General features: G+C 42.2%; 1 protein-coding gene across 11 annotated transcripts in view; it reads right to left on the bottom strand.

The window, feature by feature from the left end:
* Positions 1 to 17,350, bottom strand: part of slmapa (sarcolemma associated protein a) — an 82,197-nt gene that overhangs the window by 26,924 nt on the left and 37,923 nt on the right. For 10 of the 11 annotated variants that reach the window (XM_083938996.1, XM_083938993.1, XM_083938990.1 and 7 more), the window contains exons 4-9: positions 10,988 to 11,024; positions 7,160 to 7,222; positions 6,037 to 6,132; positions 3,891 to 3,962; positions 3,635 to 3,775; positions 2,032 to 2,169 (exon numbers count right to left, since the gene is read on the bottom strand). In XM_083938996.1, coding sequence (XP_083795122.1) covers positions 2,032 to 2,169; positions 3,635 to 3,775; positions 3,891 to 3,962; positions 6,037 to 6,132; positions 7,160 to 7,222; positions 10,988 to 11,024 — 547 coding nt within the window. Of the gene's footprint in view, positions 1 to 2,031; positions 2,170 to 3,634; positions 3,776 to 3,890; positions 3,963 to 6,036; positions 6,133 to 7,159; positions 7,223 to 7,732; positions 7,815 to 10,987; positions 11,025 to 17,350 lie in introns of those variants that run through there. The other variant, XM_083938992.1, reaches the window with a different exon arrangement.

Genomic DNA, 17,350 nt, shown 5'->3' with positions numbered 1-17,350 from the left:
TTTATTCCAGAACCACACAAACACACAACACAACTGTGTACTCTGCTAATATTGGAATAAAGCGCCATAAAGAAAAAATATATAAGGAGATGATTTTTACAAGGTACAGAAATTAGGAGGTTGTGTGATTATTACTGTGTGTATATTGTTTATTTACTTTGTTATTTATGTATCTACGTGTTATCTTCAGTATGTGTGTGTGTGTGTGTAATATTTACGTATGTATATGTGTATATATATGTGTGTGTGTGTGTGTGTACGTCCGTGTGTATGTGTGTTTGTATAGGTAGCTATATCGTACTCTGTGTCATCTTCAGTATGTGTGTGTGTATGTATGTATATGTGTATACATATATATATGTGTGTGTGTGTGTGTACGTCGGTGTGTATGTATGCTTATATAGGCAGCTATGTTGTACTCTGTGTCATCATCAGTATGTGTGTGTGTGTGTGTTATATATTATAATAATATAAAGACTAATATAATATTTTATTAAGATAAACATCTTTGTAACAGAATTATTCTTTGTTAGATACAGAACAAGGATAATTGAAGAATGACAAATGGAAGTTATTATTATTGTTATTATTACTTTATAGATAGAAGGAAAAATATTTCAGTAATATTTATTAAAAAGGGGTGGAATTAAATAAGTTTATACTTCTTCCCACTCCTTTTCGGATATGTAAACAGAGTTTTATTAATATTTTTCAATTTACTTTGTTAAACTTTGTTATTGTACATTTATTTTTCTCAGTTTTATTTTTCCTTTTCTTTACGACTGCACATTAATGTATGATAATTTAGTTTTTCCACATATTCGACATAAACTAACTAAACTAAACTAAACTAAAAGGGATTGACTGTCTCCTGCTTCCTCATTCACTTAAGTCTTGGGGGAACTTTATGGAGCGCGTTCTAACCGATGCACACTTCGCAAAAACAAATCAGAGTAGCCAGTCTGCATCCTGTAAGACTTCGTCACAAGGACAGAAATATGACAAAAGGGTAGAAAGAGAGGATAATAAAATGAACACTATTAAAACACAGGGCTCAACGCTAACGTTTAGAAGTGGTTGCCAGGTTAGCAAAAAGAACCAAAAATGTACAAATGTAATTTTTCTTTATGTAAAATGTTTGTTTCTGGTTCTTTGTCAGATGAATGAATTTGCTAACTTGTTTGAGAGCCTGCTCACACTGTCCTTCTGGCCTTCTGGCCGGGGCCAAAACCGGTTTTTCAGTTAAAGCCTAGTACCTTTAAGCAGTGTGAGTGCACCCGCACTCGCGCACAAGCGAAAGAGGTGGGCTTTAGCGGAGCCGTTTGCACATGTACGAGCACGAGCGTGCGCACTTGTACGAGCACGAGCACGAGCCCTACGGCAGTAGCGGTATGTGCGCCTGTTCGGACATAGAAAATAGAAGGAGGGACCATGCGCGGAGATTTAACAACAACAACAATGGCGGTGAAAGGTTCATGTTGGTGTGATGTGGAGGTGGAGTGTTTACTGCAGATTTGGTCGATGAAAATATTCAAAAACAGTCGACAAGACGCACAAAAACTCCGAGGTCTGTGGAAAGATTTGGAAACAAAGCCACACACACGCGATCAATGCGTGTGACGTGTTACGGCGTGATGGCGTATGGACAGCAAGAAGCATTTGCCGGCCCTGGCAGTGTGAGTACAAACAGGGCTGGGGCGCGGGGGGGAGAGGGAGGGGGGACAAGTACCCTAAAGCCCGGGTCGCGGTGCGGAAGGACAGTGTGAGTGCGCCCTGAAACGTTGTTGAACTTTTCACCACACAGTGAAAAAACTTAATTTGCTTCTCTGAAACACAAACATGTGTAGTGTTGTCTGATGCAGGTGTCTAGTTTTATTATGGGGCGCGTACAGTGCCGTTTTCTATCCCTATTCTTAACGTGTTAAAACGTGGACGCCACTGATCACAAACCGAAGAACATGAATCTGTTGAGCCCCGATTTAAGCATGTGAACATGTTCTAGTAGAAACACACCAGTGTCTGTGCAGGTACCTTAATTTTGTCGGTGAGCTCTTTGATCTCGTTGACGGCGGCGTTGTACTTGCTGGCGAGCTCCCTCAGCTCCTCCTGGCCCCTCTCAGACATCTCCTTCAGGTGGGTGCACTCATCCTCCGTGTTACTGAGTGAGCGCTGCAGGACGGTAAGAACAAAAAATGAGCATCATGCCTCAAAATGATAAATGACCGCGATGGCCTGGCCAGTCGAATCATTGAAAAGGAAGTATCTCGTAAACCAAAGTCACGTTTTCTGAATATTAAACCGGACAACTTTGTGACCTCCAAAAATTAAAAATCCTCACTCAATATCTGTTTTCTGGAAGCTAAAATATGTAAAGCCTGTTTATGGAAAAGGGATAAACCTTTAACTACTTCGCAATGGTTAACAGGGACGTCTTTCTACTTGGCTTTAGAAAAATAAGCTACACCGCGAAAAGTAAGTTTGACAAGTTTTGGAAAATCTGGAAGGTTTTCTGTAATTTACTTATAGAAAAATAACATTGAAGTAGATGGAATGATGAGCTGAACCGAAGATTTGTCTATCTTTTCATTTTATCTTGAATTAGTATAAACATTTAGACCTTTACACATATATATATATATATATATATATATATATATATATATATATATATATATATATATATATATATATATATATATATATATATATATAGAGAGAGAGAGAGAGAGAGAGAGAGAGAGAGAGAGAGAGAGAGAGAGAGAGAGAGAGAGAGAGAGAGAGAGAGAGAGAGAGAGAGAGAGAGAGAGAGAGAGAGAGAGAGAGAGAGACCATCTCGCTTCTGTCCACACAGACAGGTGGAGACAGAGCAACACTTCCTGTTGTACTGCGACACATACACTGATCTCAGAACCCTGATATACACTAAAATCACAGGTTCAAGCCCAGACTTCCCCAAACTATCCGACCAAGAAAAGCTACAACATTTACTGGGAGAAAAAAGTGGCACTGCTGTAGATGCAGCGAGATATGTGAACGCCTGCCACAGGAGAAGAGACGACCTGCACAACAACACCTGACATGATTTCCTCCACATGAGTTGACCTGCACACTGATATGCTGCTTATTATTGTTATTGATATCATCATTATTATTATTATTGTTGTTGTTATTGTTATCATCATTATTATTATTGTTGTTATTATCATCATCATCATTATTATTATTATTGTTATTATTATTATCATCATCATTACTTTTTTCTGTAATTCTGTAGCTTTGGCAATATTGTGAACCACAGTCATGCCAATAAAGCTTGTTGAAATTGAAATTGAATTGAGAGAGAGACGCACTTATTCTTCATCTATTCATTATTTTCTTTCTACCACCATGATTCTTACACATGCAATGATATTTTGTTTTGTGGTTAAAAGTGTTATTAAAAGTTACTTATTAATTAATTTTACTTTCATTATTATTGCTATTATTATTGTTTTCTTGTATGTTTGTAGGTGCCTTCTTGTTCTATGTTCTTCACCGTTTGTAAATTAACAAAATGTGCAATAAACATATGTTTAAAAAAAAGACATGAGCGTGATCGAGTGTGAATACACAGTAATGTAAAAGGGCGCCTTACCTCCACCTCAGACAGCTTCCTAACCACCTCAATCTTCTCCTGCAGGACTCTCCTCAGAGACTCCTTTGCTGTTGTCTCGTAGTTGTGTTTGTCCTCCTGAAGAGCCAAGAGCTCCTTTCGGATCCCTTCCTCCGTCTGGGACTGTCGGAGAAGGTTTTTTAAATGGATGATAATGTTGATTTCATTTTGATCCACTTATTGCAGATGGTTATTTATTTTATCATGAGATACTCCGCCACATGAGTGTGTCTATTACCTTAGAGTACGCCTGTAGCTGACTGCCCATCACCTCCAGTCTGGAGAGCAGACGGTCTTCGTCAATCAGAGCCTGGTGAGGACACACACACACACACACACACACACACACACACACACACACACACACACACACACACACAGACAGACACAGACACACACAGACACACTCAGTTTCCAGCAGCGTTGGACATGTTTGTTCATAACATATGACATAAAAGTGGATGATGGGTAAATCAAACTAATATTAAACGATTGTTGAGTTGTTGTACACGATAGATTTGCACTGATGTGAGGCATATTTGACTGCTTTACATTTTTAACTAAAATTAAATTTCCTGTCATTATGACGACTAGGATTTTGAGATTATATATATTGATGGATAGATAACTTTATTTATCCCCGAGGGGAAATGAGGTCATCGTAGCAGCGGTAAAAGCAATCAGAAGTACTAAAAATAAAATATAAAATACAAAATATGAACAACAATAAAGGACAGTATCGCAGATAGACACTATATCACAATAACACTACAATAATGGTGTTTACCAATTGGAGCATGTAGTTTCAAAATTACGTGATCACAGCAATACAGTTAAATCTTGTACATTACAGTAAAATATACATATAATCAGAGGTGGGAGATCAGAGTAAAATGTATCACAAGATGCTGTAAATGTAGACAGCGGTATCATTATACAGGCAATATTTGGATATGCAACATAATGCATCTAAGATATATCATGTTGTCAGTGTGACAACAGGAAACAGCCCCCAGAAAATACATTAAAATACGTTTCCAGAGAGTCTGAAACTCATAGATAAAAAAGCCAGCCTTCAGAGACTGCAGGTGGCGTGCAATGACGCTCTGAGGATACTTTTAAAAAGGCCCAGATGGACCAGTGCGAGTGAGCTGTTTGTGAGCACGGGAGTGAACACACTGCACGCAGTTCTGAGAAATGTAACGCACGGGTTCATCTGCCTGAATCTAACTGTTGTGGCAGTGGTGAACGTTATGTATAGTGACACACGCTGCACGTCTCTGTTCTGGGGACACTGGTATAAGTGTCCTTTAAAAATCAGGCATTAGATTATTATGTTTTTTGTTTTTATTATTATTTTATTGTGTGATTCTTTATCCTTTTGTATTGTGTGTCTTAATTTGACTTTTTTGTATGGACCTTGAGTCTGAAATAAAGCTTATCTATCCATCTATCTACCATCATATACTGTGTTGATCCGTTGATTCATACAGTAAGCAGCTGTGTTTTAATTTCACCTATTTTTATTTGCATTTGAAGAAGATAATTAGAAAAACCGTATGGAAATGCCAAAATCCAATAAATCCTCCTCAACTGAGCAAAACACCCTCTCTTGCTTAAGGTGGTTTTGGGCTTTGTGGAAAAAAACGTGCTAAATGGGAAATGGAAACATCTTAAATAAGCTGAATAAGTTCTGACGTAGCAAACATTTACCTCAGTTGACTCATCAGCTGTTTCCGCTGTAGATGGTCAGTTTGCTGTCTCTACTTCTTCTACTCTACTGATGGATTACAACCATGCGCAGCCAAAAACACCAACTTGTGCACCGTTGTCTAGTTTATTCACTTCAAACCAGTTGATGGAAACATATCTAATTCGCATTTCTGGGGTTTTTTTTTGCAACATTTTGGAAGTTTTTCTTAATATTCCAGCGATGATTGAATAGAAAAAGGTCTCGTGTCTGAGCCTGTGCTTGTGTACAGCAGCCGTTACGTTGCGGAGGAAGTTACCAAAGGCTAAAGTGCCAGAGAGAGTGAAGAGGAGCCTTCCCAGCACTCATAAAGCTAATCAGAGAATATGAAACGGGATTTACGGTCAGTGTGTTTATGCCGCAGTAAAACTTTACGTCTCAATATTTCAGAGTGTGTTTGATCAGAGTGTGTTCATTAAGTTAAAGACACACACACGCACGCACGCACGCACACGGTCATTATAGCATCATCAGCTGATGATACACGGTGTGCCGACCTGTGTAGTGTGCGGTACAAATTGATGAATCTTACGTAGATGTTACATTTCCAGCGTGTGGGTTATGTGCATGTGACTGTATTATAAGTGCTGTATCATGATATTTGGGCTCAAAGCATGTTAAAGGTATTTCTTACCTGCCAGCTGCTCTCTGAGGCCTCCTGAGTGTTGGCTAGCAGACGCTGCAGAGTGGCTAGCTTCTGCTCCAACATCTGCTCTCTGTGTAAGGCCTCCTAGCAAACGGGACGGAGAGGGAGAGAGGTAAGAAAAATAAAGAAACCAGGAAGAACAAAAGCAACAAGATATAAGATAAGATAAGTTATAGCAGAGAGAACAAGGTCTAAAGATTTATTTAAAATAAACTGTAAACATGTAATTCTATAAACATTGACTTGCTGGTGGCTCTTGTTTTTTTTGTTGGTATAATTTTGAGTAGGAGAAAAAATGAATAATTTTCGCTTTGCGCTGTGTAATTCGGTCAGTTCTTATCATTGAAGCGCTGCAGGTTCTTGTCTTCTTCTTTGTCCTGTCTACACTGAAAATGTTCAGGTAACTTTTAATGATTTAGGGCGCACTCACACTGTCCTTCCGTACCGCGCCCCGGGCTTTAGGGTACTTGTCCCCCCTCTTTCTCCCCCCGCGTCCCAGGCCCGTTTGTACTCACACTGCCAGGGCCTCGCGCAAATGCTTCTTGCTGTCCATACGCCATCACGCCGTAACACGCATTGATCGCATCTGTGTGGCTTTGTTTACAAATCTTTCCGTAGACCTCAGAGTTTTTGTGCGTCTTGTCGACTGTTTTTAATCTTTTCATCGACCAAATCTGCAGTAAACACTCCACCTCCGCATCACACTAACGTGAACCTTTCACCGCCATTGTTGTTGTTGTTAAATGTCCGCGCATGGTCCGTCCTTCTATTTACATGTCCGAACAGGCGCACATACTGCTACCGCCGTAGGGCTCGTGCTCGTACACGTGCGCACGCTCGTGCTCGTACATGTGCAAGCGGCTCCGCTAAAGCCCACCTCTTTCCAACTGTGGACGGCCAGCTGTCCGCAGTTATGCGTGGAGCAGGTGCACTCACACTGCTTAAACGTACTAGGCTTTAGCTGAAAAAACGGTTTTGGCCCGGGACAGAAGGACAGTGTGAGTGCGCCCTTAATATTAAATACATGAACCAACTTGAATACTCCTCAGATTTGCTGCCTCTGATCTATGGTGTAATTTCAAAGAATAACCAGTAGGTGTCAGCGTGTTACCTGTAGATACTGGGAGAGCTCGAACAGTTCCTGAGAATACATACTGGGAGTGTTGGCTGCAACCTAGAAAACACATGGAGTTCATTCAGCTTTGTGTTTGAAAAGAAGGTGGATAAACAGATGAAAGCTCACGAAGGTAAAAAAAAATGGCTATACACACACACACACACACGCACACGCACACACACACACACACACAGAAGACAGGAGCACAGACAGCATTACACAAACTCGACACACTCACTGCTCAGCATTTGGGATGAGCCTTCAACTACCTAAAGTCAGATCTACAGTAGTGCCGATAATCATAGACTAGTGAACCGGTTGTACGCAATGACACAGCAGTCATTTGTCACAAGCATATCCCGACAATCTGTGTTTTTTACATTTAGAGGTGCCCGTAGTTATATATTTTTTACCTATGACAGAGGCTAACAGGGCTAACAGGTTCCCTGTTTTCCAGTCTTTATGCTAAGCTAATCCAGCTATGTACTGTACTTGACACGCAGTCGTGAGATTCATATCCACCTGAACATTTAAGCGTATTTCCAAAAAAGCAGAACTGTTCCTCACCTGATTTAAATGGTTAAAAAAAAGCCTCATGGCGTTTCAACCAGGTGCATCACGACCCATTTGCTGTGAAGCCACTGCTACATGTAGTCTTGTCCAAAACCCACACTTTCTTTCTGTGCATTCAGTACATTTCCACCCTTAAGTCTGGGTGTGTGTGTGTGTGTGTGTTTCTGAGCGTGTGATTCACTGTGTGCACGTTTGTCCTTTGAGACTCGGGAGGTGCAAGGATCCTGTTGTAAAGACACTTAATTATGTTAGAGAAGTGGTTCAAATCTAATCACAGCTCCTCCCTGACACACACACACACACACACACACACACACACACACACACACACACACACACACACACACACACACACACACACACACACACACACACACACACACACACACACACACACACACACACACACACACACACACACACACACACACACACACACACACACACACACACACACACACACACACACACACACACACACACACACCATCAGCTCCAGCCTACATTCCTCAGACAGGTTACACTGAGGCCCTGTTGTTCTCAACGTTGCAGGGAAACACAGAACTGGGTGAGGCAACAGAGAACGCTAACATGGCACATACAGTATGGTCCGAATATAAAATGATTGTGTGTGTGTGTGTGTGTGTGTGTGTGTGTGTGTGTGTGTGTGTTACCACATTATAGTGTTTTGCATTGCAAGTATGGTACTGTTTGTCATGTATTGGGCGGTCTCGGTGTGGGACGTGATGAGGAGCGATTCGTTGGTTTAGTCCAGTGTTGTTTGATGAATTATACGCTGGATGCCTGCAGCTCCACGCTGATTCACACGCTCCCCGTAAAGTAGCACGTGTCACATTTAAATGACCACAGCTATAGCGTGTCTAATCAAGGGTTTTTGAAGCAGATACCATTTCATATTTTTTACATAAACACATCACATAAACAAACAATCTTGATCCAGATTATGTTTGTCGTTTGAATAATTAGTATGTTTATATGCTGTTAAATGCCAAGCAGCTTATTCGCCATCCAGCCCGTGAACTGTGTTGTTTGATCGCTAATTCAACAAGCTACGGTGCGCAGGGACAAGCGTGTGTTCAAGTTGGTAGGCTGGGTAAGAAGGACACTTTAGCAGGAAAGCTGTGGGTTATAGTAAATCATAGAGCAAAGATTTTATTAAGTCATATAAAGTGTATGTCATATGCATGCATGTATGTATGTATGTATATGTGTTTATATATATATGTGTGTGTGTGTGAGTACGTCCGTGTGTATGTGTGTTTATATAGGTAGCTATATTGTACTCTGTGTCATCTTCAGTATGTGTGTGTATATGTATGTATATGTGTATATATATGTATATATATATGTGTGTGTACGTACGTCTGTGTGTATGTATGTTTGTATAGGTAATTATATCGTACTCTGTGTCATCTTCAGTATGTGTGTGTATGTATGTATATGTGTATATATATATGTGTGTGTGAGTACGTGTGTGTATGTGTGCTTATATAGGTAGCTATACCGTACTCTTTGTCATCTTCAGTATGTGTGTGTGTGTGTGTGTGTATGTATATATATATATATATATATATATATATATATATATATATATATACATATATATATATGTGTGTGTGTGTGTGTGTGTTTGTATAGGTAGCTATATCGTACTCTGTGTCATCTTCAGTACGTGTGTGTGTGTATGTATGTATATGTGTATATATGTGTGTGTGTGTATGTGTGTTTATATAGGAAGCTATATTGAACTCTGTGTCATCTTCAGTATGTGTGTGTGTGTACGTCCGTGTGTATGTTTGTATAGGTAGCTATATCGTATTCTGTGTCATCTTCAGTATGTGTGTGTATGTTATATATTATAATAATATAAAGAATAATATAATATTTTATTAAGATAAACATCTCTGTAACAGAATTATGCTTTGTTAGATACAGAACAAGGATAATTGAAGAATGACAAATGGAAGTTATTATTATTATTATTATTATTATTATTACTTTTTAGATAGAAGGCAAAATATTACAGTAATATTTATTAAAAAGAGGTGGAATTAAATAAGTTTATACTTCTTCTCACTCCTTTTCAGATATGTAAACAGAATTTTATTAATATTTTTCGTTTACTTTGTTATTGTACATTTATTTCTCTCTCCTTTTCTTTACGACTGCCCATTAATGTATGATAATTTAGTTTTTTCACATATTCGACATAAACTAACTAAACTAAACTTAAAAAAAAACTAAAGTCTGTCTACAGAGAGTGCTGCAGGAACGAGTCCTAAAAGGCGGTCGTGAGTTAGCAATTACGGTTTGCTCGTGTTGGAGTCAGTGGGTTTTTGGTTAAACGCCATAATAAGGTCCGCGGTTAACACGGGCTTAAGAGATTTAACGTCCTGTTCTAAGAGATAAAATACGTCGTAAATTTGAAGCTTGTACGTGTCTTTTAAAGGCGGTTAGAAGAGGTTAAATGAGACTGCAAACATCATCAAGTGAAATCAGTGGGAAGCTACGTTAGCTTTTTACTTCAGTTGCATTTACGCTTCAAAAATCATAAAAGTGGCGTGAATTTGTGACGATGCTGAACAAAACGTGTAAGTAACATAAACTTTTGTTCGCCACAGAGCAGTAAACAAAATTATATCAATCAGTGCTAACGTCAGGGTCAGCCTACAACGAAACATCGTCCCTGCAGTGCTCTACAAACAGACACCACAGCATTACTCCATCAAATTATTCACAACCGAGGGGCACCATCACAAAATCAAACAATATCTAAACATAAATTTCCCTTTTCATGTGTTTCCTCTAAAGAAAACACAGGACTTTGTTTTCAGAGCAGAAAAAAATCGATTTAATTTCAGTTGAAGTTTAAACCGTTTTAAAGAAACATAAAGACACAAAAGACTGTGGGAAAAAAATAAAACTCTGCTCCACATGACAGATTTCTGTAGTGCAGCGACAGAAACTGGCAGAAATCCCTGCATTCCTCCATCAGCTGACTACTCCACTGAGTGTGTGTGTGTGTGTGTGTGTGTGTGTGTGTGTGTGTGTGCATGCAAAGACTACTTATGTGCGTGAAAACTACCTAACAAACACACACACACACACGTACGTACACGTACACTAGTACTCACACACGTACGTACATGTACACACACACGCACGCACGCACGTACACACACACGCACGCACACACGTACAAACACACACACACACTTCTGTTCTTACCTTGTCTACAGGTAGTGGTGACGGTGTCTCGGTGACACTAAAAGAGGAAGAGAGAGGAGAAGACATTTTGTCACCATGGAAACTGCAAAGTGGGAAGACGCATATAGTAACCACGGCGACAGGGGGAAAAAAGCCTTTTGAAGGTCCTGTGTGTTTTTTCACCTCCTTGTTAGATAAAAATCCCACCACATCAACAAGTGTCGACGTTACTTCAAGGACTTTTAAACATCTGTGAAGCTTTCTGTCATTTAAAATGATTATTTTCCATTAGTGTGATTTTTTTCCCCCTGGTAGCTGTTAAATAGACGTGAACACACACACACACACACACACACACACTCACACACTGGTCTCCCAGTGTCGTCAGAAATTGGCACTATAGGCTACACATGGGTGTAATCCACCAGTAAACAGAGTAGAAGAAGCAAAGGCTGCTGACCGGAAACAAAACAAGTTGCGTTGTGCATCTACAAGAGAAAAATTGAGAGAGGTCTCCAGTTCTTTCACGTCAGCTGGTACTGTCCATGTTTCATGCTCTCTGGAGACAAAGACTTTAATATTATGGGCTTATCCAAGAAGACGGCGACAGCAAAAACAGCTGATCACTCGTGAGTTAAACGTCTGCTACGGAGGAACGTTTTCAGAAAAGGCGTTTCCATATCCCATTTAGTGCGACTACTCTTTTTAGGTGAGGAATTTTTATGGCTTTTGTAATTCATTCATTCATTCATCTTCAGCCTCTTGTCCCGGTCGGGGTCGCTGGAGCCAATCCCAGCTAACATCGGTCCACCCTGGACAGGACGCCAGTCTATCGCAGGGCACATACAGACGAACAGAGACAGACAAACATTCACACCTACGGGTGATTTAGAGTCATCAATGAACCGAACACCTGCACGCCTTTGGACTGTGGGAGGAAACCGGAGAACCCGGAGAAAACCCACGCAGACACGGGGAGAACATGCAAACTCCACACAGAAGGGCCCCAGCCGGGATGCAAACCTGGAACCTTCTCACTGTGAGGAGACAATGCTAACCACTACACCAATTTGCATTAAAAAAAGTACTACTAAATACTGAAGAAACACAGCTAATGGTTTAAGAACTAATTTAACTACCGTATTTTCCGCACTATAAGGCGCATGTAAAGACCTTCAAATGTCTCAAAAGCCGACAGTGCTCCTTATAATCCGGTGCTCCTTATATATGGACCAATATTGAGCCACAACAGGTCTCCAACTACGGTGAGCAGCTGCCGACTCTATTTTCTCCGTAGAAGAAGTAACGCGCGGTGCATGTTGAGATATACGACTGTGTGAAGCGTGACGTTTCATTTCCATGTGTGTGTTTGTGTAAAGAGCCCAAAATGGCTCCTGTTAAGAGACACGCTTACGACGCAGAGTTCACACTCAAGGCCATTAGTCACGCAGTAGAACACGGGAATAGAGCAGCAGAGAGAGAGTTGAACATGAACCAATCAATGGTGCCGAAGTGGAGGAAGCAACAAGACGACCTGCGCCAAGTAAAGAAGACTAAACAGAGTTTAGAGGGAACAGAGCGAGACGGCTGCAGCTGGAGGACAAACTCCAACAGTGGGTTGTTGAACAGAGAGCAGCAAGTAGAAGTGTCCGTACGATCACTGTTCCACTGAAGGCAACGCGCTAGCACGATACTGTCCAGCTGCAGACCCGGAGCACAAGCCCCTCACTTGACGCAAGCCCCTCACTTGTCACAAGCCCCTCGCTTGACACAAGCCCCTCACTTGACACAAGCCCCTCACTTGTCACAAGCCCCTCGCTTGACGGAAGTGACAAAAGTTCGGCTTCGGGTCTGCAGCTGGATGCTTCTCGCGCTAGCACACAAACTTAACATCAATGAATTTAGAGGCGGTCCTTAATGTAACCCCAGCCTCGACTGTAGCGTCTGTTCTATGCGCCTTATAATGTGGTGCACCTTATAGTGCAGAAAATATGGTGCACTTTAGCTCTTGTTAAAGTACAGCCTAAAAAAAGAGTTCAACAAAACATTATGAGCTTCACTCAACTGCTTTTCCCTTTAGGAATACACTGTTAATCCTTTCCTGCCATTTAGTGCACCCTGTGAATAATTTTCAAAGAGGTCGCTGCAGTGAAAGCACAAAAATAACACACTGACTGAAGGCTCCAGGCTAAAGGATTAGTCCAGCAGATAAGTGTGTTAAATCTGTGTGTTGAGGTCAGTCAGTAAAGCAATAGCATGAACGGGGAACGTAAAAGTACTTTAAGTCGATGGCAGATGTTACAGGTCGCTCATACAGAGCAGCCTGAGGCCAGTTTTCAGAAATGCAGCTTTACGAAGGACAAGTTCGCCTTCATCCTACAGATCTGAACCAAATTCTTTACAAATTGATATACATCATAAAAAGTTCTTCATCACAAACACATCGCTGTACCAGAGGCCGGTTGTTTTAATGTGCTTATATGTGTTAATATGGTCACAGGGAGAGTTTTTACCACCATCCTGTAGGTCGTATTAATTTAATGTACACAGGTAGGACAGTACGTGCATGGTTGCTTTAAAACAGTTTTAAAACGTTGCTGTCTTCTTTTGGTATTTTGATCCGTGTGACTGATACGCATGACTAAAAAACAACACATCAGAGCAGTAAACCAACACAGAGTTACACTGTCCGCCTTCAGTGTCTTTCCTAAACCAACATGACCTCCCATTTAGATATGTATTCAATGTATTGTGTCTAACGGGAACACAAGGTCACACAGGTTTGTTTTAGTGGAGGTGAAGATAATCCAGAAAACAGTCAGAGTTCAGGAATGAAGGTAAAATCCCACTCTGTTAATGTGTAACTACCTGGTAACAGGAGAGGGGGAGACTGCAGCAGCTACAACAACTATGAGGACATAAACACCACCTTCTCTGCGTAAATTCATAAAACAAGTGCATGTTAAAAACACTGTTACACTACAGGGAAATGTTGGCATTTCCGATATTCATATTCAAATATTTGAAAAACTTGTGCAGTTGTTAGATTTTATATTGTCCACCATTTACCTTGCTTATCCTTTCCCAATTTACATAAGCGCAGGTTATGTGTCTACTCAGAGCAAACCCTGAGGTACATGGGTAAAAACATGGATGCACGTTTTAACCTGCTGTAGAACCTTCTTGGTGTGAAGCGACATCTAAGGGCACACTCACACTGTCCTTCTGCACCGGGCCAAAACAGGTTTTTCGGGTCAAGCCTAGTGCGTTTGACCAGTGTGAGTGCAACCGCTCCGCGCATAACTGCGGACAGCTGGCCGTCCACAGCCCGTCTGAGAGAGGCGGGCTTTTGTAGAGCGCGTTTGCACGTGTACTAGCACGAGCATGAGGCCTACGACGGTTCTGACGTATTTTATTTCCGCCTGTTCGGACATAGAAAAAGAAGGACGGACCATGCGCGGACATTTAACAACAACAACAATGGCGGTGAAAGGTTCACGTTGGTGTGGTGCGGAGGTGGAGTGTTTACTGCAGATTTGGTCGGATGAAAATATTCAAAAACAGTCGACAAGACGCACAAAAACTCTGAGGTCTATGGAAAGATTTGTAAACAAAGCCACACACACGCGATCAATGCGTGTGAGGTGGTACAGCGTGATGACATATGGACAGCAAGAAGCATTTGCGCGAGGCCCAGGCAGTGTGAGTACAAACGGGCCTGGGGTGCAGGGGGAGAGGGAGGGGGGACAAGTGCCCCAAAGCCCGGGGCGCGGTGCGGAAGGACAGTGTGAGTGCACCCTAAGAGTCCAGTTGCACCAGCTGTCTAAAGCTCAACCTTGGCCAGGGTTCCTACATATTTTCCAAAGTCAAATTCAAGCACTTTTTAAGCATTTCAAGGCAGGATAGTTTGGCTTTTTTGAAGTGTGGTTGATGGAGGTTCTTATCTGTAGTCAGTGTGTTACCTACAGTAGACGATGGTTAGCATGCTGGCTGCCAGTTTGGAGAAGCAGGCAGGAGTACCCACACAGAAGCTGCTGTGGACGGGTGCAGCAAGAAGTATTTTAAAGAAGGCACTTAAAAGAAATCTATATCAGTTTATGTGTATGCTATATTTAGGGTATTTTCACCACTTTACCTTGCTGTCGACAAGAACACGACACTGTTGCACTTACTAAAGGAAAGGTCCTTTGGCACTACATATAAGTGCAACAATGAGCACTGTATTGCACCACTGTGTGAGTCAAACTTTCCAGGGTTTATGGAATAATCAAATACAAGAAAATAAAAAATAAGTGATTATAACAGCGAGGACAAAATTCCTTTCACTGTGGAGACAGCCAGAGTATACAGAAGAAGAACTGTGGGGGACTGAACAGCTGAAAGAGAGAGAGAGAAACTTCTCTGGAAACTGGAGGAGAGCGCTGTCTGACAGCAAGGTAAAGTGGCAAAAATATTCTTAATATAGCTTACGTTTAACAGACATGAAAAAGGGTCAGGGGTGAGAAAGGTGAGAAGGGCGCGCGAACGGGCGGTTGGACAAACGGACACTGTAGGGTGCCTGCGGATATAATAAATATGCATGCCAGCCTGTCACTTAGGGCACACACACACACTGTCCTTCCGCATCGGGCCAAAACATGTTTTTCAGCTAAAGCCTAGTGCGTTTGACCAGTGTGAGTGCACCCACTCCGCGCATAACTGCGGCCAGCTGGCCGTCCACGGCCCGTCTGAGAGAGGTGGGCTTTTGTAGCGCGTGTTTGCACATGTACGAGCACGAGTGTGCGCACGTGTACGAGCACGAGCACGATGTCTACGACGGTTCTGACGTCATTTATGTGCGCCTGTTCAGACATAGAAAATAGAAGGACGGACCATGCGCGGACATTTATCAACAACAATGGCGGTGAAAGGTTCACGTTGGTGTGATGCGGAGGTGGAGTGTTTACTGTTGACGTGTTACGGCGTGATGACGTATGGACAGCAAGAAGCATTTGCGCGAGGCCCAGGTAGTGTGAGCACAAACGGGCCTGGGGCGCGAGGGGAGAGGGAGGGGGGACAATAGCCCTAAAGCCCGGGGCGGGGTGCGGAAGGACAGTGTGAGTGCGCCCTTAGTCTAACATTTACAATAAATATATGAGGCACAATGTGGTAAGGGCACCAACCAGTTAGAGCTGGTTAATGTGGCCCGGGAAAGGGAAGTTTGGGGTCCCCTGCTAAAGCTGCTGCCCCCACGACCCGACCCCGGATAAGAGGCTGAAGATGAGATGAGATAAAGGTTTTGACTCACCAAGACATTCCTTAAGTTTTAACAATGCAACCAGATTTAGTAAATCACTGGTTTGAGAGAAGCTGGTGATAGTTACAAACTTAGGGAAGACTTTACACACAAACAGGGATGGATTTACAAACAGCTGGTGCGACTCAATCCTGGTTATAATCTCATATAAGGTTTCTACTTGAGGAAGAATAGAGAGACCGAGAGAGAGACACACCAACACAACTGCGATGAAGCCAACTCAAATAAAGGTAAAGTATGTTTTAGCTGAATTTTAGACAGAGACGTAGACAGAAGATAAAGAGTTCAAGTAGGAGAAGTACTTTCATTAGTGCTGCTTTGTACTTGAGGCCAGATCTTAGGTAAGGGATCTGGTTCTCTGGAGAAGTCAGGGTTTCTGCTTCCAGAGCAACATCATCCATCACAGTCAACACCAGACACTGATTTCCCTCTGCTGTGTTTTCAGAGCTGCATTACAATGAGCCGTGCTGCCCCTCGATCACCTGACACACACAAGAATTGCAAGTATCCTCCAGGAAATAATTCTCCTTAACATGTGTTTATGTAGTCTTCTTTAAGGGCGCACTCACACTGTCCTTCTGCACCGGGCCAAAACCGTTTTTTCCGGGTAAAGCCTAGTGCGTTTGACCAGTGTGAGTGCACCCGCTCCGCGCATAACTGCGATCAGCTGGCCGTCCACGGCCCGTCTGAGAGAGGTGGTCTTTTGTAGAGCACGTTTGCACATGTACGAGCGCGCGCACGTGTACGAGCACGAGCACGATGCCTACGACGGTTCTGACTTCATTTCTGTGCGCCTGTTCGGACATAGAAATTAGAAGGAGGGACCATGCGCAGACACTTACAACAACAACAATGGTGACGAAAGGTTCACGTTGGTGTGATGCGGAGGTGGAGTGTTTATTGCAGATTTGGTTGATGAAAATATTCAAAAACAGTCGACAAGACGCACAAAAACTCTGAGGTCTATGGAAAGATTTGTAAACAAAGAGACGCATCGCGATGACGAGGCCCAGGTAGTGAGAGTACAAACGGGCCTGGGGCGCGGGGGGAGAGGGAGGGGGGACGAGTACCCTAAAGCCCGGGGCGCG

The sequence above is a fragment of the Echiichthys vipera genome (genome assembly GCF_963691815.1).
Source record: "Echiichthys vipera genome assembly, chromosome: X".
In the NCBI taxonomy this organism is placed as follows: Eukaryota; Metazoa; Chordata; class Actinopteri; order Perciformes; family Trachinidae; genus Echiichthys; species Echiichthys vipera.
Note: the sequence above shows the minus strand (reverse complement) of the source record. Positions and strands in the feature narration are given on the sequence as shown.